The 25,803-nt window shown below is 51.2% G+C and overlaps 1 protein-coding gene across 1 annotated transcript in view; it reads left to right on the forward strand.

The window, feature by feature from the left end:
* Positions 1-2,383: 2,383 nt before the first annotated feature.
* Nkd1 (NKD inhibitor of Wnt signaling pathway 1) overlaps positions 2,384-25,803 on the forward strand; it is a 67,881-nt gene continuing 44,461 nt past the window's right edge. The window contains exons 1-3 of the mRNA XM_087900153.1: positions 2,384-2,595; positions 2,721-2,753; positions 3,358-3,491. Of these exons, the coding sequence (XP_087756279.1) occupies positions 2,571-2,595; positions 2,721-2,753; positions 3,358-3,491 (192 nt within the window). The 5' untranslated portion in view covers positions 2,384-2,570. The remainder of the gene's footprint in view (positions 2,596-2,720; positions 2,754-3,357; positions 3,492-25,803) is intronic.

A 25,803-nucleotide genomic window follows, 5' to 3' on the forward strand; every position in this document is an offset into this window, starting at 1 on the left:
AGTGTTAGAGCAAGGTTTACCACAGAGCTGGCATGCACTGTTTCCTTCCAGATCTTAGGCTTGGAATGTGCTGGAAACCTGAGGTAGTGAAAAATGAGTACCAGTGAAGGAGCAGCTTGAGGTTGGTTCTTAACGAGGTCACTAATCAGCTGCGTGATGGGTAACTCCTTGGGCAAGTAACCCCACCTCTCTGAGCCTATCCAACAGGATCCGTCGTTTCCACAAGTACAAAAGTCTGCATCAGGAGTGACTGTGAGAGCCAGCCTGGTCTAAAGAGAGTTCCAGGACAGGCTTCCAAAGCTACAGAGAAACCCTGTCTCAAAAAAACAAAAACAAAACCGGAACCCAAACCAAACCAAAGCAGAAGTGATTGTGAGGATGATGGGCACAGAAATAAACAGGTACTAAAGATATGGCGATATAAAACTGACAGCCGACCAAGCGTGGTGGCTTACACCTGCATCCCAATGCACAGGAGGCTAAAGCAAGAACATTGTTGCAATTTCAAGACCAGCCTGGGCTACAGTGTGAGCCCTTGACTCAAAAGAAGCTAAAAACCAAAAAAAAAAATCAACTGTACTATTTTGCTGTTTTATGAGGTCCCAGCCATGCTTGAAGGAGCACATCCTGCAAGAGATTTAGGTGTGCGCTTAGAGTAGCTTTCATTTCCTCCAAACAGGGTGTGAAAACATGGAGAGGGATGAAGATTCTGGAGGGTCACACAGCTCTGGGTTCTCTTGAGACAGGTAGGTGCTAAGAGTTGCATTTCACAGTACAGTAGCCACGAGCCCCATGCAAAGCCACTTGCAGCAGTGTGGCTGCTCTGCTTGAGATGTGTGTAAGTGTAAAATGCAGACCAGACTTTAAAGACAGTGAAAACTTATTAAGCGATAACTTATTAAGTATTGATGCCATTTTGGCTGTAGTGGGTCAAACTAATTTCACTTGTGTCTTTTTTAATTTTAAGTCACATTTATTTATTTAGTATGTGAGTATGTAGGTGGACACTTGAGTGCCACAGCACTCATGTGGAGGTCAGAGGACAATTTTGCAGCAGATGCGCCTCTCCTGTGACCATATGATCTCTGGGGATGGGACAGATCCCCAGGGTTGGTGGCAAGCACCTTTACCAGCTGAGCCATCTGGCTGAAACACCTGTTTCTTTTAACTTTTCAAAAATTGTGGTGCCTAGGGCTGAAGACATAGCCCAATAGCTGAATGCTTGCTCGTCAATCGTGACCAGTGTTTTGGGTTTGAGTCCCAGAGCTCCTTCCACGAGGTGACTACTTGTAAGTCTAAAATGACAAACGTGCTCACCTGTTTCTATTGAGTAGCGCTGCACAGGGAACAAGCAAAAAAAGGGTAGAACTAAGTATCCATTGTACAGATCATAAAACTGAGGCCAGCAGCCTAGTCTAGCTTTAATAGCAGATCTGGTTCTTTCCCACGCTCACACTGCCAGATACCAGGATGAGCCTTAGCGCAGGGCCCCGGTGTGGCCAGCAGAGACAGCATTCTCAGGACCACAAAGGTGGGATGGAAGCCTTCAAGTCGCCCTCCCCTTTGCAGAGACCTCCCTAGACAAAACAAACAGGCCCTTGGGGTCTGGAGAACTGCAGGGGGGAGGGGGGAACGGAAACTAAGAAAGATCAAAGACCCGGCGGTTCACCGCTCCCGGCCTCACAGCTTGGCAGCTGGCCCCGACTCCAGTTGGGCACTCACGAGCCCATGGGCGAGGAGTTGCTAGCGATTGGAGGACAGCTTGGGGTATCTGGACACTTGTCGTTAACAAGAGTGGGCTGAACCCGCACTCGCCTGCGAGGTGTCCTGGTGATTTCTACCTGACTCCCAAATGAAAGAAAAACAACCTTAAAATCTAGAGGAGTCAAAAAGGGGGCGCGGGCACGCGGCTGGAAATACGGACCACTTTCTGTAGAAGGCTGGGCACGGGAAGTCTGGGAAGGGACAACACCGTGGGAGAGCAGCAGACGCGTGCACCCGTGCAGCTAAGGTCACCGGTCGCGACCTCAGTTTCCCCAACTGTGAACCCGAGCTATCTAGTCTCACTCTGACGGCTCCGAGGAAACGCAGAGAAGAGGGAAGTCGCAGTACCACCAGCGAGGGCAGCGCTGCTCCACCACCCGGCGGTCAGAGCCTCCGCCCGGTCCCCATTCCCGCCCCTGAGTCCGCGTAAGGGGCTTGGGGCTCAGCACATCCAAAGCCCCTCCCCACCAAGGCCGCCCCGCCCACAGACCACGCCCTCTATGGACCCGCCCCTCGGCAGGCCCCTACTCGCAGGCCCCGCCTCTACCCGCCCCGCAGCGTCCGCCTCGCCTTTGATGGGCCGCGGCCGGCCAATGGGCGCTTGGGGAGGCGCGGGGCCGCGGCGGCGGGCAGGGGGCTCGGCGCTCCCGGGCGTCAGTCCGGCCGCGGAGACGGCGGCAGGAACGTGTACCGGGGCCGCCTGGGGCTGCTCTCGGCGCGCGGACTGTGAGGAGGAGGCGAGCGAGGCTGGCGCAGGGTCGGCGGCCGGACGCATGGCTTAGGACGCCCCGCCGCCGCGCCCCAGCATGGGGAAACTTCACTCGAAGCCGGGTCAGTGTCCCCCGCCCGCTCGCCGGCCGCGGCCCCGCGTCCTCCCGCCGGTGCTAACTCTCCCTCTCCTTTCTTTCCGGCTCCCGCCGCCGCCGCCGCCGCCGCCGCGCGCGATGTTCCCACAGCCGCCGTGTGCAAGCGCAGGGAGAGCCCGGAAGGTAGGAGCGTGGGCCACCGGCCCGGGGGGGGGGGGTTCGAGGGAGGCGGCGCGGCCGGCCCAGCCGCTGGATCTCATTACCAGGACTGCCCCAGCCCCCAGCCCCGCCCCGGGAGCGCTCTTTGGGGCCCCTCTGTCCCTTTACTCGTTCCCCATAGCCCAGTGCTCCCACTGCTGACCCTAACCCCATCCACTTTGGCGGCGTCTTCTCTTCAGCCCCCCAAGATCTTGCACCTTTCTTCTGGCCGCCAGCCCCTTCTCTGGAGAACTTGGCCTCTGCGCCCACTGCACCCCCTCTCCTGACCCTCAACTCTTTTCTCCACAGTCCTGACTCCCGCGCTCCTTCCTCTGATCCCCTAACTCCTTCACTCAGGATACTGCGAACTCCTTTTCACCCTCTGAATCCTTGCACTTAGGATCTCGCCGAGCCCCCTTTCTTGGCTACCTTCCTCTTTTAGATTCTGCTCCGTCCGGCGCTTGACCCTCCTGCCAAGCCTTTACTCTCCGGGTTGTGCCTCTCTGTCTCCTTCCCTTCATTCTCAGGTAACTTTTTGTCAGCTGCGGGGGGGCCCGGACTCAAGGTCTTCGTGTTCTTCCCGCCTCAGGTGACAGCTTTGCTGTGAGCGCTGCTTGGGCAAGGAAAGGCATCGAGGAGTGGATCGGGAGGCAGCGCTGTCCAGGCAGCGTCTCAGGACCCCGACAGCTGAGATTGGCAGGCACTGTTGGTCGAGGCACTCGGGTATGGCCCCCACTCTGTTCCACCCTTTCAGTTTTGGAGAGGGTCTGCGAACCGCCTCCCCTCCTCCCCACTTTCAGCATCCTGTTGGCACATTGTCTAGGTTCCCAAATCCCTTCTCAGCGTGTCCCACCAGCCCTACTTGTGCTCCATACTTTGGAGGATCCTTGTCGATCAGTCTGGCACCCATCTCCCGCCCAGTTGGGCACAGAGAGTTGCTTGGGGAGGAAGTGCCAGGGAGGAGGTGATACAGGTCCAGTGGGTGGGGAAGCTGTGCTTTGTTGTGTGTGTGCGTGGGGGGAGGCCTCCTCTGCTTTGCTTTTATGGCCAGCTTTTCCACAGGGAGGGGTTAGGACTAGAGGCAGGCAGGAGTGTCTGGGTAGAAGGCAGAGCTGTGCTGGCCCAGGATCTGTGGCCACCTCCAACTGTGTCTGTGGCATTCATCAGTGCCATCTGCCATCCGAGCGTAGAGTTTGGAGGCACTGAGACCTGGCTGTCCCCTCAGTGTGGCCCTTAGAGGTGGGAGAGGCGTAGGGTGGGGGGGTTTTGTATAGTGGTCTGGGTACACCCTCTTTCTACACCCAGGGGCTTCTTGAGGCTAGAGTTGTTCTGCAGGAGCAAGTGGGATGGGGAGTGAGTGAGTCCAGCCCCTGTGTCTGGCCTGGGACTGGTGTTCACAGATGTCCTGTGAGCTCCAGAACTCTGCACAGGGCTCTCAGATGGTCTGCGTGGAACTCTTGCAAGCCAAGGATCAAAGGATGAATCAACTTTTTGATGTGACATTTAATTTTTTTTTTTAAAACTTGGAGAGGGAACAGATCGAGCCTCAGGTCTGGTTAGTTCTTTGGTCTTATTCTTTGGGTGAGGCTGGTGGAGTCTTTGTGTGTGTATGGTGTGTGTGGTGTGTGTGGTGTGTGTGTGTGTGTGTGTGTGTGTGTGTGTGTTTGGGTGGTGGCATCTGGCAGCATCATTGCAGAGAGATGGCGTGTGTGTGTGGTTGGGTGGTGGCACCTGGCAGCACCACTGCAGGGAGGTGGCATGCTTGCCACCGTGTGTGTGTGTGTGTGTGTTCGTGCATGTGTATGTGGTGTGTTAAATGTCCTCTGTCTCTGGGATAAGCTCCCTCTCTACTGTGTAGCTCAGGCTTTCTTTTCCCTGGCCCTCCAGTTTGCTGGCTGACTGAGACTTGGGGCTGCTACTGTAGTAGAAAGGTCAGAACTGGGCCCAGGGGGTGGAGGCACTGCATTTAGAGCCTTTTAACAGAACCACAAACTTCTCCTTCCCCCACCATTCCTAGTTTTTGATGTACTTATTTATCTAAGGACCAATGAAAACAATCCAATTTAGACATATGAGCAGATGCATTTGCAGCTCAATACAGGCCAACAGAGAGGATTTCCATTAATCAGGTTTTTTTTTCCAGCCTGTTTATTTTCATAAAGTATTCTTGCAGAATGACATTTATTTAGGCTCTGCCGCTCTCCTCTTTCTCTCTCTCCTCTCTCTTTTTTTCCTAAACTGCCAGGCAGCTTTTACTCCATGCTAGAGGGGAAACTTGAAATACAGCGAGGGCTTGCTTCAACTGACTTTTATCTTCAAAGCCATAACAAATGTTACCCGCATGTTTTTGGTGGGTCTCCTTGGCATCCAGGCTGGGAGGATGGGAGGGAGGGGGAAGAAGGAGAGGAAAACAAAAGTCTGTCGTTTTTAATTAAATAGTAGTGTTCCCAGCAAGAGGAATGCAAGCCAGTAAAAGTTGCCATTGGGGGAAATGAAGAAGGGGGAGGGGGGGCCCCTGCTTAAGCCTGTGGCTTTGCTGAAGTCACGGAATTTCGTTGCCTGGTTTCTTCCCCCAGCTGAGGACAGCATGGGATGGATGGTGCTTGCTTGCCTTCCTGGCTCACCCCCCTCTCTGAGAAGGAGGGGTCATTAATATTTGTTCAAAGTCCTTTTGAAGATGTGAGGCATAGAGCCATCAGTGTGACATGTGTTGGATAGTTAAGAGGGTGGGCCCAGCCATCAAAGATGTTGAGTGTGTGTGTGTGGGGGGGTGTCTCTGCTTCCTTGAGAGTGGATCTTAATAACAGATCTGGATGCCTGGGTTCCAACCTGGAGTGGTCACAGTAGTAGGGCCATGCATCAACCCTGGAAAAGGAGCAGGCTGAGCCAAAGTGTGGGGTCGCACTGGTGGTGGGCCGCGAAGCAATTCAGGTCGTCTTTAGGGGGAATGTCTTTAATCTTTATAGGTATCTATCTTTTTTAATCAGGGAAAAAATAACTAGGACATCAAACACATGATTTCATGGATGTTATCACTTAAGATGAATCAGAGTTGAAAGAGGGAGGTGAGTTCAAAGCCAATACAGGGAAACATGCCGGGTTCAAGTGGTCGTGGTTGGGAAGGTAAGAGCGAGTGCTGAACTGGCAGGGACAGCGAGGGTGCTGGGCTGGCCAGTGGTGAGTCCAGTTCAGTTCTGTCGCTTCCCTGAGTCCCACTGGCATGGGAAGGGTGGCTGGCAGGTCCTTCCATGATATCATCAGGATGTCGATGGGTGTGGACTCCAGCAGTCTGCTAGCTTCCAGGGCTGGCAGCTTCCTATAGCCAGTACCAGACCTATCTTGGTGAAGGCCTCTGTGTCTGCTTCTCTACTTGTCCTGCCACCAAAGTGGCTGGGGACACATTAGTGACTTATCCAACTGACAACCTTATTATTGCTGTGAAGTCTACTGTTGCCTGAGCGCCTGTATGTGCCAAGCACATTGCTTCTATTACCTTAATCTCCCCATAACCCTCTGGAGTTGCAGCCAGCTGGGGTAGACTAAGTTGTCTCCCTTTCCAGAGTCAGTGTGTGTGTGAAGCCCAGCATTGCCTGATTCCCAGCGAGGGGCACAGACAGTTGCCACCATGTACACATGAACCAGTTGCAGGGGAGGAAGAAGCAAGAGGAGCCCTACCTGCCTCATATCTGGGGCAGGATCCAGGTTGCATACATAGCCCTAGGGTGTGAGAGTAGCCACGCAAGTGCTCAACTCAGCCTACCCCCCAACATATCGAAGTGACTGAGGTCAGACTCTGCACCATAGCTCGTCACCTTGTGCAAGTCACTTTAACTCTATGTATCTTGTTAAGCACATCTGTAAAATGGGCCCAGTCATGTTCTCCTCCATGTCAGAGTTAAGGTAGATAAATCTCGGAAAAGAGTAGAGCCCGGGCTGAGAGGGTGACATTTATGGAGGGGCCCTGGTGTTCGTGCTCTTCCCCCTACACCCTTGCACTGTCAGCTCACCTGGTGAGACCCAGGTTAAGGTCTGGGCTTTTGCCTCTCTGGGGATGTTGGATGAGGTACAAGGGACTATAAACTCAAAGGAGAGAGGTGGTGAATGACAGGAAACATAAAGGCACTGTGAGCGAAGGACAGTAGACGGAGCCAGTGCATGCCTGAGACATAGGCACTGAGCAGAATTAGAGGCTAAAGCACATTCACCTCCAAGAGATGGTAGAAACCAAGCAGCAGGCAGTAAGAGACTACCCAGTGGAAATCCAAGGTGGGCAGTGGCTGGATAATGAAGCTCCCTAGGTACCTCTGTCCATACTGTGAGCGTGGGCACACATGCATGTGTGGATGTGTGTAACCAGATTCAAAACAACCTTTACTCCGTGCACTATGATCCTTTTGCTCTTTTACAGCAAAACTGCTTGCAGAAATAGGTTGGGGGCTTGGGGGACAGCCAGCCCCCCTGTAGATCAAAGGCGGCTGCCAAGCACTTGGGTAATTTGATTAGGGGGCACCTAGCACATTTTGATATTTAGGGAAGATTAGGAGGGTGCAGGCATGCTGCATGGGGCCCGGGTGGGGCTGGGTGATGAGATTGGGGGCCGATCCAGCTGCTGCCTGAATTCTGGATTCCAGGGGAATTACCCTTGAATGATACCAGTTGGCACAATTAAAAGGCCCCATGTCTTCACCATATGGAAAGTGTTAGGCCTCCTTACGTGGTTTCAAAGCTATGTGTTGGGAGGTGGACTTGACATTTGAGGTACAGCATAAATTAAATACTTGGTGTTTAGGAATTAAAAGATGATTTGCTTTGAGGCTGGTCGGGGTGCAGGGGAGCAGCATTGTGTCTTCACGCACAGGCTTCTTGGAGTGGTCTAGGGGAGGGTCTCCTTAGCTGATGGCAGTCAGACCCCGCTTCACAGCCCCGAGAACTACCTGGACCTGGGAGAGCCAGCAAGGAGTAGCCTGGAAGGCCTGAGCTGTCCCAGGTGCCAGACATCACTGCTGCTTGCTCCCGGTCTTGCCAAGTGGTGTCATCTGCGAGATGGAAATTCTTGGAGGCCCTTTAACTAGCACCTTTTCTCCCTTTCAGGCTTCTTTAAGGAGACGGTTTCCTTGAGCCAGGCCGTATGTGCTGTCTGTTCCCTAGAAACCAGGGGTACCCATATCCGTTCACAATCTAGGCAGCCTCGCCTGCATGTGGTAGGAGTAGAACCGGGAGCTGCTGCTTCCTTTCTTAGTGGGAGGAGGAGAGAAGATGTGCTGTGGAGCGCGCGCGCCCCTGTTTGGACCGGGAAGCTCACTTCCCCCATCAGTGACCACCTGTCTCCTTGGACACTTGGTCAAAGTTGAACTGTCAGCAACAAAGAAGTCGTTACAAAACGTAACTTCTTTCTTGAGGTACGTAGCAGGCACTCACTGTGGATGAATCCAGACACTTTGGTCACTGCTTTGGTCCTTGCTGCCTCCTTCCTCCAGCCAACTTCTCAGACCATCATTCCCAGTTCGCTGTTCTTAGTGGACTTGTAGAGTCAAGTCTTTCTTAGTTGACTAATCACTGTTGACAATGCATTGTTAATATACATAGTGTCACACATTGGGGCATGGTGGGGAGAGGCATGGTCTTCGCCCTGGGGTAACTGCAGAGGAATGAAGGAAGCAAAAGCCTCTGCGCGAGCAGGCGGAGGACTGAGGACCGCCAGGATGTGTCGGGAAAGGGATGGGCTTTCAGATGGGGTGGAGTGTGGCGTGCTTGAACACCTGTCCCGGACAGGCGTGTGAGGCTACTACTTTTTCCTTGGAATTGATATGTAGTTGGAGGATGGGACATTGCCCCGCGGTCAAATGGGTTGGTGGCCTCTGGAGCCAGGTTATAGGTGGAGATCCGTGTAAGGGTCAGAAGCTTAGCTGTGTGGTTAGGGAACTGGGAGATGATATTGGCTGCTGAGAGGCAGAGGTCAACTCAAGGGCTTTGGGGAAAGAAGCTGCTGACAGCCAACCCCAGAGCAAGTGCACGGGGCCATTAGGGACAATGAGGCTGAGCTGTGGGAAGAGCTCCCCTGCCCAGGCTTTCCAGACTCAACAAAAGGCAAAGGGACCCTGGGATCAGGAATGGAGCCTATGGGGAGGTCTATAATGTCGAAGAGTCAAGTGCTCAGGGCTATAAACTCACACTCTGTACAAACTTTGGGGACTATCTGGCTGCTTGTTGGACCCAGGCACTTCCTGTAACTGCCTCCAGGCTCCCTCTTTCTGGTTCCCACATCCCTCCTGCAGCTCCTGTCTCTCACATTCCCCTCCTGTTTTCTTCCCCTTGTTTTCTCCCTTATCCCTCTCTTCCTGAGAAAGGAAAGAATCCAGTTCCTCATAAACCAAATATCTGCCCTGTCAGAGAGAAGTGAGGCAGGAGCCCAGAACACCCTGGACGAAAGGCCAGAGAGAGCTGAAGGCTTCGCTTGTTGGATCTGGAAGCTGGACTTTGATGTCACCCTGCTCCGTTTATCCTGGGACGTTGCCTGCCTCCTTGTGGCCTCAGCCTCTCTGCTGGACAGGGGCAAGCTCTCAGGTTGGAGTAGAAGAGAGGCATGCCCACTCCATGAAGGGTAGCCCTCTCTAAAGGGTAGCCCAAGAGTCCAGCCAGGCCGCACCCTGCCAAGCCCAGGTGGGTGGGGAGCCTTTTCTAAACACGCACTTCCAGAGACATAAGTAATTCTTTGATAGATGCCTGGGCAAGCTGAGAGGGATGTTTATCCATGTGGGCACCAGCCACAAGGCTCAGGAGGAAAGCTGTAGGCCCCTCGGCTGAAGTCATCCTCAGCTTCAGCAGGGCATGCAGGAACCCTGGCCAGCCAGTGTGACTGTCCGAGGGGCCTGACCAGGGCCGTGTTTGCTTAGCAGCCCTGAGGAATTAGTTTGGGCGACACTGTTCTGGCTTGCTGAGCCATATTGGCTATGGCATGTGACCCTGTGTGTAGCTGATGGCTATTTGAGGGCCCCAGGGCAGGGTGGGCTTTGCTGGAGCATGACATCAACAGAACGGCCTTTCCCTCTTTTGAACTTTGACATCTCCTGCTGAGAAGGGGGATGACGTCATTCTAATTTAGTGTGCCTTCTGTCCCACTGTCCATGTATCTGCGGTGGATGTGGGATGCACATCTGCTCCATGCACTGACCATAAGTCATTGTCATGAGGCTTCCAGCCTGGGAGAAGGCAAATGAGGTCCAGAGCTCGTATGGGTGGTTCTTCTTTCCACACTGGCAGTTCCTTCTGCTCAGGTTGCTGTGGAAACTGAGGAACAGATTGTCCTTCCCTCAGAGAATGTTTCCTGAGTTCTGTTGAGTTAAGAGTGAGGTGTCGTGTGTTGTTTCTTTTGGCTAACGTAACTTGCTTTGACTCTTGGTTCTTTAATATTGAGTTAGGAATAATCGTTTAGTTTTATCAAATGCTGTTGGCATGTTGATAGGATGGATCATTTACTGGTGTGATGTATAATTTGGGTTTTTGGTGGTGTTCTGTGACAGGATCTTTCTGTGTAGGCTAGATTGGAAATCACCATCCTCCTGCCTCAGCTTCTTGATTCTTAAGATTACAGTGAACGCCACCACACCTGGCTGATGCACTATTATCTGTATAGTAATAAACATTACTAAATTCCCTAGTGTTCAACTTCTTTGTACTTCTGAAGTCAGTCCATTTATTGTGACATATTATCAAGTGAGCTGTCTATATGTGGGTCCTGCATCTATGGACTCAGTCAACTGAAAACAGAAAATATTTGAAAACAGTGGATCCAAGCTGGTCAGGCTTCGCTTCTTGTCACCGTCCTTTAAACACGACACCCTGATGCCTTCATAGCCTTTTATTACATTAGGTCTGTTAGCTACTTTTCTGTTGCTCTGATAGGGTACCTTGACCAAGGCAACTTGTGATTCGGGCTTATGGTTTCAGAGGAGTAGAGTCTGAGGTGGCAGAGCAAGGGCATGGCAGCAGAATCAGCTGAGAGCTACACCGCCATCCACAAGTAGGAGGCAGAGAGAACTAACTCAAAATGGCATGGGCATTTGAAATCTCAAAGCCTGCTCCCAGTGGCGCACCTCTTCCAACAAGGCCACACCCCCTAATCCTTCCCAAACAGCCCTACCAACTGGGGACCAAACATTCAAACATAGGAGCCATTCTCATTCAAACCATCAGTTAGGAATTATAAACAATATGAACTTGAGTGTAAGTATACCATGCATGTATCTACCATACATGTATAGTCCTTTGTTACATAAGGGACATGAACACTGTAAATTTTGGTGTTCATGGGTGAGGATAAGGGAGACAGGAGTGCTCTATACTCTTCCCTATAATACCAAGGGATACAGCTGTGTTCTTTGTAAATGCAGTTGTACTTGCTATACAGATGCTGTACTGTGAGCTTTTGGAAATGCAGCTGTGTTTTCTATGCAGATGCTATGTTCTGGGTCTTTTGCACGGGTGTTTCTAAGTTAGATTGGCTCACGCTTAGAAAGTAGATGTTGAGCAGTGAGGATATTCAAGGAAGGTTAGGGGCAGCCTGGAGGCCCTGAGTCTAGAACAGGAACTACCGGGGTATGAGCTAAGCACCAGAGGTGAGTTGGGGATAGGAGCAGAGAAGGAATGTCACAATGGTTGCCCGCTTGCTAAGTGTCAGGCAGTGTGCCACAGAGCAGTGGACAGTTTGTTGGAGCTGTTGATGGAGGTCATGGCTGGCCTGGTCACCTTCTGAGTGTGCTAGGTTGACCTCAGACTTAGAGAGATCTGCCTGCCCCTGCCTGCTGAGTGCTGGGATTTAAAGCACAAGCCATCATGCCCAGCCCTGGCTACCTTCTCGCTGTGTTATGGATAAGGTCTTTGTGCAGAGGGGGAATATGAGGGAGCCTGTGTGAGGTCACCGTGATGAAAGGAGTCTGTGATGTGTGCTGTGGAGGGGGAAGGATGTGAATCCCTGCTGTAAAAACACTTTGAAGGTGAAGAGGAATCAAGTGGCAGAACATTTCACGGGCTCTGTGAGGATCCACAGGTTCACCTGGGATTGGTACAGCACTCGGTTCTCTGGGGGCCATCCAGGGGACTCTTGAAGAGGCTGCAGGCAGGCAAGGGGCAAGAGAAGCAGAATAGGATGCAAGGCGAGCAGGGGCTGTGGAGACCCACAGTCTAGGTTCTGATTCTGCCTGCATGCTTTGTCCTTGAGACTTCGGGTTCTAAGCCAGGCCTCCGGAGCCAACCAGTGAATGTGGTGGGAACAGGTGCGGTGTAGATAGATTAAATAAGAAGATTCCTGAGGTCCCAGAGTTGCGAGCAAGGATGGGAGTCTGGCATCCTGGCACCCCCTGCTGCTAAGGCACAGGTAATGGGTGGTAAAGGTTGTAGGCGTGGTGATTAACTGAGGTCAGAGTCATAGTATGGGGTGGTGAAGGGTGGGAAGAGCTACTTCACTTCCTCTCTACCTTCCAGGTCCTTCTCTTGGCTGAATTCAGAGGCCAGCAGGCAGGGGAGCCCTAGGGAACTGGTGCCTAGAGATTGGCTTCCCTAGGATGCCACAGAGAAGGCAAGGAGTCTGTGAACATGCTGTAGTAGTAGAGGAAGCATCTCTGGGCCTCAGTTTACACAACAGGGTCTGGGGCAGTAGTGCTGTGTGCCTCCTAGCACGGTTGGGAAGAATCCTGTTGTATACGTCTCTCTTTAAGGGCAGGGGTCGAACTATAAGTGTGATTGGAGGAGGAGGCGCATGAAGGGGGCTTTGTGGAATGCTGATACTAAGCTCTCAGGGACCCACGGAGCTGCAGAAATCACAGGAGTGGGTCACACACCTGGCTGGGTAGAAGGCCTTGGTGACTGAATGAACACACACCCTGCCTCAAGAGGGCAGTGCCACTTAGCGCCAGCCAACACTTAGCCTCTGGGGAACTCGGTCCTGAGGCTGTCATCTGGTGGTTTAGAGAACTTAGTATCTGGATTTTCACACAGAACCTTCTGAACTTAAAACGTTGTGGGCATGGTGACACACATTTGTGATGCCAGCACCCAGGAGGCTGAGACAGGGAGGATTGTAAGCTTGAGGTCATTTGGTTACCTAGGAGAGCTTGTTTCTAAAAAGCCAGTCAACTAGAGAACATTTTCGGGAACCCTTCCTGTGGATGAGCAAGTAGCTGGGTTTGGTTTGTGAGCCATGCTTGTGATGACTTCTGAATCGGCCCTGTGGGTCCAGGTAGTAGAGGATAAGACGGTGCGCAGGCTGGATGAAGCTTGGAGTTGAGCGCATTGCTTGCATCCCCTTGTGAGATCTTTGTACCTACACCCTGAAGACACTTTCATCATGTGGACAAGGGACCCACTCCTAAGCTGAAACTGCTGGCCTGGCAGGAAAAGCTGGGTTTGGATGCAAACAGAACAGAGCTGGTGCCCCTCTGAGCTGGGAAGTCAGGACTTGTTTCTCTGGCAGGACAGCGGGATGGCAGACAGCGAGTGCAGTAGAGATGTGGGTTGGCTGCTGTTGCTGAGGACCAGCAATGGCTCATCCCAGCTCCTCCGTCTTCACATCTGTGGGCTGTCTAAAGATCTGTTCCCACCACATGGAGTTCTCCGAGGGTGAAATAAGTTCGTGTCAGCAAGTAGAAAAGTGGAGCAGATACCCCTCCTCTCAAAGCTTTCTAGAATGTTCGCTCATGATCAAACAGATACATGCCAAGAGCGTGGGTATCGGAGTGTGCTGCAGAACAGGAAAGGAAAGTAAGGGGCTAATTCTTCAGGTTAGGGAGTGTTACTGAAGCTACAGAGCTCCAAGGATAAGTAGGAGGTGGCCAGGTGATGGATGAGGGCTTGGTGCAAGCCTTGCTTCCAGGCATGGGTGCGGGGGGGTTGAGGGGTGTCACACAAAGTCCTTAGCCTCCTCCTCGAGTCTAATTCTGGTCTCCTAGATTTTAGGTCAGGAATGTGGACCTGCAGGGGGTAGCCGTGCCTGCCAGAGTGGGTGGTGATAATGTGTGCCACGTCCTGTGGGACAGTCAGGCTTCTGCTGCAGACCTTCCTGACTCCAGCGTCTGCCTGTTCCGGCCACATGGAAGATCAGGGGGAAGACTCTCACTGCAGCCCTCCTAACTCCGCTTTCTGAGACTGTGTGAGCATCCACTCTTAACTGTGGAGTTGGGTTAGTCTACCCGCAGGCTGTGGAAGAGCTCTCTTTGGACTAACTTCAGAAGATTGGGCAGGATGTCTCATTCAGAGGCCTGTCTTATAGGGTATATTTGAGGTGTTGGTTAGGGTCCATACCTGTGTCCCACACTTGTCCTCCACAGATGTCTTGTTTACAGGGCTGTTTTTGATTTTGAATTTTTGTTGATTTGCCCTCTTTTTCCCTGTGGTTTAGACAGGTCTCAATGGTGAAAGGAGGACTAAAGGCAATTTGGGTTGCCTGGGAGTACAGTTGCCGTGTCTAGGGGTGCTGGGGCCGGCTTCTTGCACCCTGTCTGTGGTCGTGTGTGTCTGGGGTAGTCCTGAACAATGCCTCTTCTGGTGTTTTGTGGCTGCTGCCCAAGTGCACAGCCTCATGGTCAGCTCAGGTGCCCACCAAGAGGAGGTGGTTGCAGCTTAACTTCTGCCTACAGAGCTGAGGATGTCAGGCCTTGGGCCATGCCGTCTTTGTCCCCACTGCTTAGTTCTGTAGCACCCTGATGAGGTAGGTGCTGCTATGTCCCTTGTGTTAGTCACTTTTCTGGTCGCTGTGACAGAATGCTAGAGGAGACTAACAAGGGAGGAAGGTTTATTTCTCTTGCAGTTTCAGAGGGTGCAGGTCCTCAGGGCTGGAGACTGAGGGGCAGAGTAGCTCATGTTGGACAGGAAACGGAGACAAGATATCCACAGACACCTTCCCCTTCAGGACCTAGTCCCTGCTAGACCCTTCTTCCTTAAGGTTTCAGTGCCTTCCCAAGGTAGAGCCACTTCCTAGGGACTGAGACTATAGAACTTGAGCCACTGGGGACAACATCTCATATTTGACATTTGCATTCCCTCTTCATCTAGTGTCGCTGTTCTCAACCTGTGGGTCACTGTAACATGAGGGGGCCTGCTTGTTGGAGTTTATGTCCTTCCCATTTCCCCACAGCCGGCAAGCCCCAAAGAAAATCCCACAGAGATCTCCACAAGTTATAAAACTGATTGGCCCATTAGCTCAGGCTACTTATTAGCTCTTGTAGCTTATATTAACCCATTATTTTTATCTATGTTAGCCACATGGCTCAGTACCTTTTCCAGCAGGGCAGGTCACATCCTGCTTCTTCAGGGTGGTCTGGGCAGAACTGTGGAGGGAGCTTCCTGCTTCCCAGAATACTCCTGTTCTCATCGCCCTGCCTCTACTTCCTGTCTGGTTGACTCACCTATACTTCCTGCCTGGTCAATCAGCATTTATTTAAAACATGATTGACAGAATACAGACAATTCTCCCGTACTAGGTCACGACCCTCTTGGTGGGGGTCGTATATCAGACATCTTGCATATCAGATATTTACAATACAATTCATAACAGTAGCAAAATTACAGTTATGAAGTAGCAATGAAATAACTTTATGGCTGGGGGTCACCACAAGATGAGGAACTGTGTTAAAGGGTCACAGCACTGATCTACTGGAAAGCTGAAGCTGAAAGAGCTGGACCACTTTGCTGACTTGCTTCCGCTCACCTGTCAGGAAAGTAGGACCTCACTGGAGCAAAACTCAGGATCAGGCTGGTAAACTGTAGAGCTGTCTTAGAGACGTGTCAGTGGGTTCAAAGTTATGTTACAACTCCATTCTTGAAATCAACTGGTGGCCAGAAAATGAAATAGAAAATTATAAAAATAAAAAAAAAACCATACATACCTCTTATAGTAAGACTGCTGCTTTGTGTTACTTTTTGTATTGGTTTAGATAAGTATATTTATGCCCATACTCATATAAACATAGGCCTGTTATAATGTAATTCTTACTGTAGATCGTGACGTAAGTGTCTGAAAAACACTGGTGTTTGGTCATTGCTCTAGATTCTAAATGTGGATTCCTAGGTTCAAGCCCCAGCTCAACTCTTACAAACTGTGTGGCCTTGGGCAAGTTCCTTGACTCCTCTGTGTGCTTCTAGTTTCTTTCTTGGCTTCAGAGCCTTTGATTAGATGGATTCTTTTTTGTCTACGCTCCTCGGGATTGAGTGAGAACCTTCACGCTGACCCACTCCCTTTTCACTGGAGATGAAGACAATGAGGGATCCTATGGCCTTGTGTTTGAGATGTCACTATCTGAGCCTGAAGACATGTCTGCCCAGGGGATGCCAGCCTCCTGTTGCTTAGCAGCCTCAGGTATTCATTGGCAATTATTTGACTTTCCTGAGAGTGCCCTGCCAGGGTCCTTAAGCTCAGGCCTGGAGATGATGCTCTACCTCAGATTTCAGGGAAGGGACCATGGGGACCTAAACACTGGGAATGAGATCTCCGTTGGGGTGCACTGTGGCCTACCATAGAAGAGTGTGTTGTCGGGGTGCACTGTGGCCTACCATAGAAGAGTGTGTTGTCGGGGTGCACTGTGACCTACCATAGAAGAGTATGTTGAGAGGGAAAGCTGCTGCTGAGCAACTTTTTAAAGAAGCTTGTGTGGGGGGGGGGGTAATGTCCGTGAGATGGGGGGGCAGTGTCTGTGGAGCAGTGTCTGTGAGATGTAGGGGGATCAGTATGTGTGAGGTGTAGTGGGGGTCAGTGTTCGTGGGGCAGTGTCTGTGAGGTACAGTGAGGGTTACTCTCTGTGAGGTGCAGTGGGGGGCAGTGTCTGTGAGGTGCAATGGGGGGTACTCTCTGTGAGGTGCAGTGGGGGCAGTATCCGTGAGGTGCGGTGGGGGGTCTGTGAGGTGCAGTGGGGTACTCTGTGAGGTGCAGTGGGGGTACTCTCTGTGAGGTGCAGTGGGGGCACTCTCCGTGAGGTGCAGTGGGGGTACTCTGTGAGGTGCAGTGGGGTACTCTCTGTGAGGTGCAGTGGGGTACTCTGAGGTGCAGTGGGGGTACTCTCTGTGAGGTGCAGTCGGGGTACTCTCTGTGAGGTGTAGTGGGGTACTCTGTGTGAGGTACAGTGGGGGTCTGTTAGGTGCAGTGTAGGTACTCTCTGTGAGGTGTAGTGGGAGTACTCTGTGAGGTGCAGTGTGGGTACTCTCTGTGAGGTGCAGTGTAGGTATTCTCTGTGAGGTGCAGTGTGGGTACTCTTTGTGAGGTGCAGTGGGGGTACTCTCTGTGAGGTTGGTTCACTTGCTTCTGAGTGTCCTGGATGCTGACTAAAGCATGGAGTCCAGCTGCTGTGGCACACATATGTGCACTTAGGCAGGAGGATCATGAGCTCAGAGCTAGCCTGGGCAAGACCAAATGAGGAGAGAGGCCAGCACTGAGCTGAGTGTGGGGTCCCAGTGGGTGGTCCTATGGGACTCTGTGTGAGGCTCTCAGTCGATGGGTCTGTCTTCCTCTTCCTGCTCCTGTGACAGTGTCCTCAGGTTTGATACTTGGCTACTCTGAAGGGCAGCCAGGTCTCTGAACTGGGGATGAAGGGAATGGTAAGAGAGCGAGTCGGCAATGTCGTTTATTCTGGTGGCTTTCCTTGTGCTTAGCGTGCTCTAGGTTACGTGTGCTGTGTGCGAGTATCGTCCAGCTCCTGAGCTCTGGTAAGATAGGCTTGCTTTGAGAGGATTGACGTGCAAACTTATAGAGCCCCCAGAAGCTAATGTTGCTGCCTGCATTGCTCAGCTCTCATCTGAGGGGCAAGACCTACGCCGTGGTGCTTCTGGCTGAACTTTACCTTGCATCTTCCCTCCCCATCTCCCTCTCCTCCCCCCCCCCCCCGCCCCTCTCTCTGTAAGATATATTCGCAGCAGAAGGTGGTGGAAGGAACGTTCTCCACACCATCAAAAGGGAGCCCTGGTCCACTCTTCTGTGGAGCATCACAGACATTAGAGGCATGGATGTGCTGTAGCAGGAGAAGCCAGCCTCATTGGACACTGACAGCTATCGTCATGGTTTTCAGTGCTCCTGGGCTGCTTTCTAGAAGGGTAGAAGGGAACGCTGTGCCTTGCGTAGAAAACACCTAACTCCGGAGCTCCTGCATGCCACTTCTTTTTTTTTTTTTATAATATTTATTTATTATGTATACAATATTCTGTCTGTGTGTATGTCTGCAGGCCAGAAGAGGGTGCCAAACCTCATTACAGATGGTTGTGAGCCACCATGTGGTTGCCGGGAATTGAACTCAGGACCTTTGGAAGAGCAGGCAGTGCTCTTAACCACTGAGCCATCTCTCCAGCCCTGCATGCCACTTCTTGTGCAGCTCTGAAGTGAGGCTTCTTCAAGTGTGGACTGGGTGGGCACCTGGCACAGATTTTGCTGTGGGGTGCTAGATGACAAGCCCCTGTCTGGGCTGGAGCAGCGGCCCCTAACCGGGCGGGCATTTACCGAAGGTTAGCCAGAGGTTTTCAGATTCCCAAAGCCTTGCTCACAGTGATATTGCTCACCGCTAATTGGCCAGGATTATTTGCATGGGGAAACTGAGCTCATACTTGAGATTCCATGGGCAGTTTCCTGGGGGCTGGGCACTGCCTGGCAGGTGGTGGATACTCAAGAACTTCTGGGGCTTGGAGGATCCCCGTAGCTCAGAGAGGAGGTCAGATGTGCAGGGGGCTAGGACTCAGGCTCTGTGCCCTTCAGTGTCAGCTGCTAATCTGGGTCTTTGTAGAGAGCTTCTGCTTGCTTCTCCCTTGTGCTGTGTACAGAGTCTCACTGTTTGCCTAAACCATGTCTGTAGCTAAAGAAAATATAAGTAAAAAATAAGGAGAAAGAAGAGGCAAACTCCCGGAAAGTGGCTCATCTCGAGTTCAGATCGCCCACCCCAGTGAAGGGTGGCAGCGTCTATCTCTGCCTACTTTGGGTTGTCTTCATTTTTAGACTGTCTCCTCTGGTCAGTGTGGGTTTCCTTCCCCAGCAGTTCAAGCTTCTATCTTCAGCTGAAAGGTCCAGGAAATTTCAGGCTAGGATTCCACTTTTTTGACCTGGGCCATCTACTTTCCTGCAGAGTTGAGTCACCCCAACCCTTTGTCTCAGCTGAGCCCCTTGGGTGTGTCCATAAGAGAAGTCACCCATGGGAAGGGCTGCACATACTGGTGGATGGGTAGAACCAAGAGCTGTGCATGCCTAGTTTCCTGGGCAGAAGCCTCATCAAACAAAGAGGTGGCTCGCAGCTTGGGGCAGGGCTATCAGGTAAAGTAGCTGTAGCTGAGCTTTAAGAAGAAATATGGCTGGCCATTGGGTTTCAGAAAAGCCTGAGTGGTTTGCCATTTCCCTTACACAGTCCACAGGAGCCTCCTTCTTTCCCAGCCCCCTGACTCTGCATGGTTCCCAGGGAGTTCCTCCCACCCTGAGGACTGATAGCAGCATTCTGAGGTCCATGTGTCCTTCTCCTTGGATATGTGCTCTTTACTGTAATGTCAGTGCAGCCAGAGTTCTCAGGTCAGGAACTCCGCCTTGATTTCCACGGGATAGAAAAGGCCAAGGATGCATCTTAGTGGTGGAGGGCTTGCCTGGCATGTGCTAGTCCTGGATTTGATTCCCAGCACTGCAAGCAACACACCCGAGCAAGAAGTGATTTTAATCATGACATTTTCATATATGCATTTACAATTTTTTGAGCCATGCCTTTAATCTTCATACTTGGGAGACCAAGGAAGGTGGATTTATGAGTCGGAGGCCAATCTGGTTCACATAGCAAGTTCTAGACCAACCAAGGCTACATAGTGAGACCCTGTCTAAATAAATAAATAGAAAATAAAATATTAATAATAAAATAATGATTTGATTATTCCCTTAACTACCCTCTCTGGATACCCCCCCCATTATTGTCATAATAAATCTTGCCTCCCTGTGTGTGGATCTGCCAGTTCAAGGGGATACAGAGCTTCGGGTACATGCAACTTTGGGCAACTTTGGGGTTTACACTGTTTCTTTTGGGTAGTGGGGGCAGCCTCCATTTTGTTTCTAGGATTTAGTTAGGTAATATCAATGTCCACATATACTAGAAAATTTCCAGTAAGCTCACCTCTATCTCTTGGGTCTGAAACAACACTTGGCAAGGGTCTTAACTAGTGTGTGATAGGTGCAGAGGCTGAGAGGGACCAGTCGTCTGGGCTCTGTTTCTCTAGCGCATATATTCCACGTTGTGCTACATGCCTTATCTAGTGTCTTAGTGCGAGTCAGGTTAACCGCTTTTACACTGACCTAAGAACCCCTAACTTATTTTATAAGGTTCACCGCCTCTATGACAAAGGCCAGGCCACAGAGGGCAACTCGCCGGTGTATCATTGCCAACTCAGGGGTTCCCTGCTCTCCAGAATCCTTCCAGGCTCCTGAGCCCAGCCGTGGTTCTGCTGCCCACTTGGCTGCCCTATGTACTAGGGTGGTGGGTATTGTTCCAGCAGAAATGTGAACTGGTGTTTTGCTTTGGGTGTATTAAGACACAAAGTCCCTGTGGTTAACAGCAAATTAATCACCATGCCCAGGAGGACTGCCTGGGGTAGACATGACTTCATGAGCTTGTCATAACGTCTGCCTTGGCCGTATTTCATTCTCCAAGGTTTCTGACTTTCAGAAAAGGAGCCGCAGATAGAGTTACCAAGTTTTACAGAAATATTTGTACTGGGCAGAGGATTGCTTTATGGTGAGAGCCAGTTATTTCAGGAGACGAGCAAAGAGCCCTTTATTCTCACGTTCTGTGGGAGGAAAATATTATGTTGGAGAGCTTGCTTCTTGGATAGGCCACTGGGGGGGCCAGGCTGCATTTCTAGAGTGGGAGTGGGTGCCAGGAGATGGCATGGGTTTGTGGAGGGAGAGGGAGGGTGAACATGCACCCATGTTCTCTTCTCCCTTCTGGGGGTTTAGGGCAGGGATGGAGATAGGCAGAGCTAGAAGATGGAACCAGAAACCTGGGGAGGGTATAGCAGCAGGGAGGCCCCAGATTGAGATCTGGAGGCCTGGTCAGAGCTGGTGCTGCCTTTGTTGGCCATGGACTCTGACTTATCTGTCATCTGAAGACAGCAGCAGTACCTGCCTTGTGGTGTGTCCTCAGGGCTGAGTGTGGCCATCCTTGTGGGTTGCTTTCTTCTTTATTCTACCCATGACACTGAGGGCAGTGGTTGGGAGGCAGGGGCTGATTTCAACTACCCACACTACTGAGCCAGCTCACCCCTTCTCTTTTCATTGCCAGGGCCCAAGCAGTGGGAGATTTGAACTCTGGGCTAGCCACCCTTCGGATGTGGGAGCTCACAGTCCTCATTCTGTTGCTCAAGCTACAGTTAGTGTCCTGGTTCCCAGAAGGGGCCTTTCTCTTTCAGAAATTTAGGGGATGATCAGCCTGCCATGTACTCAGGATGGCTTTGAGCCCATGCATGAAGACTGCTTGCTTCCCTTCTGATGCGGAAGAAGGGTGCCTGCCAAAAGTTTTGTTTGTGTCTGGAGCAGCCTTGTGCCTGATAAGGACACGGCATCTTTGCTCCCTCCTTGCCCTGGACCATAATGCCTTTTAAGTTGGGCGGTGGGGAGGCTTGATTTCTTTTCTTCTCCTCCCCACCTCCTCCTCGTTAGTTAGAATGTGAGGGCGAGTTTATCTGCTTTTCCGGGTGATCTGTGTCTTCAGCTCTGGAATCGCATCCAAGTTTACAGAATGGAGTCTGTGCCCAGAGCCTTCTGGTAAATATTTTGGGAAGTTGGATTCAACTGGCATCATGGCTAAGGAGTAGGCAGTGGGTGCTGTTCAGGACGAGGTGGTTGAATTTGGACCCTTCTCACACAGTGCCTGTGCATAGGCATCTGTCTCAGCTCCACCATACCTGCCTCTGTCTGGCCCCAAGAGCCCTGTACTGTACAGGACACGCCTGGTCCGTGTTTTCTGAGCATGTGTGCCCTGCCTTATCCTGGGACCTGCTTCCTTCTTCCTTCCCAGGCCACTGGCATGCCATGTTCCTCCCCCTTCTGGAAGCTTTCCCTCAGCTGCCCTCCCTGCTCCAGGGAGTTTTCTTAATGCTCTGCTCATGTGTTCTTGGGTTGTCCAAGTCAAAGGAATATGTGTGAGATACATGCCCTCCCAGCCCTCAGTTTCCCCATCAGGAAAACGAAGAGTCATCAGAACTCATCTCTTAATAGTGAGGATCAAAAAAGAAAAGGGAAGCGGGAAACCTCAGGGCCTGGGGATCAGTAACTTTTAGTAAATACAGCCTTCCTGTGTCTTTGGTCCCTGGGCGTCTCCTCAAGTCCCTTATGCAAAATGACAAGACGTACATGTAACTTAGGCACACCCTCCTATTCTTTAGCCAGCCCTGATGGTTTGTTATACTCAAGACAAAGGAAATGCCTGAAGCAGTTGTTGCGCTGTGTTTAGGGAATAATGATAAAAAGCGGTGTGTACCTGCTCTCTGGGAAGCAGTTTCCCCAGCATCTTCCTGGGTTGGTCTCTGGCTGCACTGCAGTTTCTCTCCTCCCTGCAGAGTGACGCTGTGCATTGCAGAGATGCCCTGCATTCTCTGCATCCCCCAAGATGCTCCTCACGTCTCTCCCACAGCAGGAGCTACAGATTAGAGTAGGATGTGCCAGTTGGGGTTGATGGGGACTCTGTCCAAGGCTCTTCTGTGACAAAGGTCCCTTAGAATTTGTCTATAGAGAGTTCTGGGGTAGATACACAGCCTAGCTTCAGTAGAGTGGCTGGAACCTGCAGGCCCTGCCCACCATGAAGACCTCCTCTGCTTCCTAGGGGCTGACAGGCATGGAGATATGGATGGCATGGGGTGCAGAGGCACAGGGTGTCCCAAAGCTTTTGTGTGAGAAAGGAAAGATGAGAATTCCTGGTAACAATTTTAAAAAGATTGACCTTTACTGTTTTTAATTGTGTGTGCATTCATATGAAGGCAGATGTTCCTGGAGACCCAGTGGCTTCAGAGGGTGCTGGGAACTGAACTCAGGTCCTCTGAAAGAGTTGTATGCTATGTGTCCTTAACTACTGAGCCTTCTCTCTAACCCCTCTCCTGCAGTAACTTTTTTTTTTAAAAAAAAACCACTTTTTCTATAGAGTGACACTTTAGAAATGTAAATATTTGAATACACTGGCTTTAATAACATCACAATTAATTTCACTTTAAAAAAATGTAGCTGCTAGGGATTTGAACTTACATCCCCTGTATTCTATTGGACAGGACTGCTTTCTACTGTAAATGACTCTCCAAGGGGCAGTGGAGGTTGGTTCTTTAAAAATCTTACTCTCTTAAACTGTACGACACAGTAAACAGACAGGCTATTGTCTGCGGCATTGGGCATTGACGTTTTTGTTGGGGGCGAGGAGCTGAATGGTCCTTGCATGGGGGAGGGTGGGCAGGGAAAAGCACTGCTCACCACTGTGCCAGCCACCAGCCTATGGCCCCTGGAGGGCTCCTCTCCGCCTGTCTGCGTTCCAGCCAGGCCATGTTTACAGTACAGAAAGGCATCACTTCCTCCTGTCTCTCGGATCTCTCCATTGACTTCTGTGACTTTTGAGTGAAGAGATCCAACAGTGCCTGCTGCTGTCCTGTCCCTCCCCCTCCCCCACAGCTCTGCCCCAGCCATTCTGGTTCCACCTGTGCGTCTTTGCACACGCTCCTGTCTTCTTGAGATGCCTCCTGATTTACTTACCCTGGTCTTTTCCCAATCATCCTGGGGTTTAACAAGAACAGCATTCCCGGAGAGAAGTTCCTCCTCACTAGATCCTTATCACATCCATTTCTCTACTTCTGTGTGATCGTCACCACTGGCCACGGGTGGTTTCTCCATGTGACAGCTGAGTTACTGCTCACCTGAAGGACTGTCCACTGTGGTGCTGACAGGTTATTGCCACAAGGGGCAGGAGAATGTTGGGTGTGTAACAGGCATGGCTTTGAACTTAGGGAATGAACTTGCTTTGTTGTCTTAGATAAGTGCTGTTCCCTCTCTGTGTTCCTGACTGTGAAATATAGTGGAAGCAGATGTTGGTATTTCTGTGGAATTCTCCTGGGGCTGGCTGTCAGCTGAATGGGGAATTGTTTCCCACACCCCATCTTTTGTGTTCTAGCTGAGTAGGAGATGGGTGTCAAGGATCAGTTGGTTGATCTAGGAGAATGGAGACATTTGGAGGGTACCAATGAGCCCACCCTCAAGAAAGCCCCTGGCTCTTCACTGACTTGGATGTATTAGAACCATGCTTTGATAACCTAGATGTATTAGAACCATGCTTTGATAACTTGGGTGAATTAGAACCATGCTTTGATACGGGAAGAAGTGGGAAAGATGCTGACCTGCCCACACGGAATAAGCAGAGAGGACTCTACACTTGCATGTATTTAAACCCAGAGCTTGCTGCCTACTAATAATGCAAACTTAGGCAGCTTTACTGTCTTGAGGTCTCAGTTTTCCCATTTGTGAAATGGGGCTATCAGTGGTCCTCTTACTGTGGACAGTGGTAATGTAAAGTTACTCAGATGGTCATGTAAACCCCAGTTGCTCAGTAATGTGCCTTTACCCTATAAACCGCGTTGTTGGTGCAGAAAGATTGATTCTGATCCATGGCATTATTCTGTGCTTTGTAGGGTCACACCAGAACTCTGCTGGTCTCTGCCCCAAGCCCTCCTTAGCAGCTCCACATGGACCCAAGCAGGATTAAGGGCCATCCTGAGGGCTTTACAGATGGGCAGTATCCTGGGCATTCTTGGTGGAGTTCAGTTCCAGGTAGCTGGAGGGTGTGGAGGAGACTATTCACATCAACATAGACAAGGAGGAGGAAATAGTCAGGGACCAGAATAGTGTAATCTGCGAAGGCCTGGCCCAGTGACCTACTTTCTCCATCTAGGCTCCCCTCCTAAAGGTTTCACAGCCTCTTCAAAAGTGCTCCCAGCTGAGGAACAAGTGTTTGAAACATGAGCCTGTAGGGGAACACTTCAGATTCAAGTTATGACACCCCTCCCTGGAGGCTCAAGGAAGGTGGAGGCAATGGTCCAGGCCCCTTCCTATTCGCTGCTGCTCTGTGGGGGTTTGCAGGAAAGGGGGACCATCCAAAGGAACAGCAGGGCACTGTTGCCACCAGGCAGGGTAGGGTGAGCGGACACAAACAATGACTATATGTGCTGTATGTCTGTAGAGGTCCTGGGAGACACACAGTGCACAGACACATGTGTACAAAGTGTGTGTGGCTGGGAGATGGCTGGGTCAGTACTGTGCTTTCTAAGTCAGCATGAAGACCAGCAATTGAATCCTTAGTGTCAGTGTAAAATACCAAAAGGTAGAGAGACCCCAGGAGTCTTGCTGAGTTGCTGAGGGGTGTCTAAAAGTAAAATGGGGAGCAATGGAGGAAGACACTGGAACTCAGGCCTACACATGCATGTGTACAAACGTGTACACATGTGTACCATCCCCACAACAAGCATACATATACTACATGAACAGAGAAGCAAAAGGCATTATGTACACACACACCCTTTATTTTGTGTACACGAAAACGTGTTTTTTCACGCTGTTCTGAAGTAGGCATTCTTACTCCCACTTTGCTCTCCATGGCAGATGGCCTCCTTCCCGGTCGTGTGGGGAGTCAGTGGTAGCCCCTGGTCAGGTGTGAATGCTGGGCTGCCTATGCCCATTCTGCCTCACTGCTGCTACTTGGGGGTCATCGTTTCCTCAGCTGGCAAATGGGTAGACTTGCCCAGCCTGGGTGGACCGCACCTAGAGATAAAGGTGGAGGATAGGAAAGCCGTGTGAGCCACCTGCAAGTCGTGGCTGGGCCGGAAGTGTCCTGGTTTAGCTTGGTTGACTTTACTGGCCCCCCTAGCTGGATACACACAGCCTTCCTTCCCCCAGAGACTACATTTAGGAATCCTTGGGGTCTGGCAGACCTTGTCTTGTTTTTAGAAAGGTTCCTTTTTGTTTCTGCTGCTGCTGCTGCTGCTGCTGGTCACAGCTCAGTGATAACCTGGTCTCTGC

The sequence above is a fragment of the Myodes glareolus genome, chromosome 22, assembly GCF_982192425.1.
Source record: "Myodes glareolus chromosome 22, mMyoGla1.1, whole genome shotgun sequence".
NCBI lineage: Eukaryota > Metazoa > Chordata > Mammalia > Rodentia > Cricetidae > Myodes > Myodes glareolus.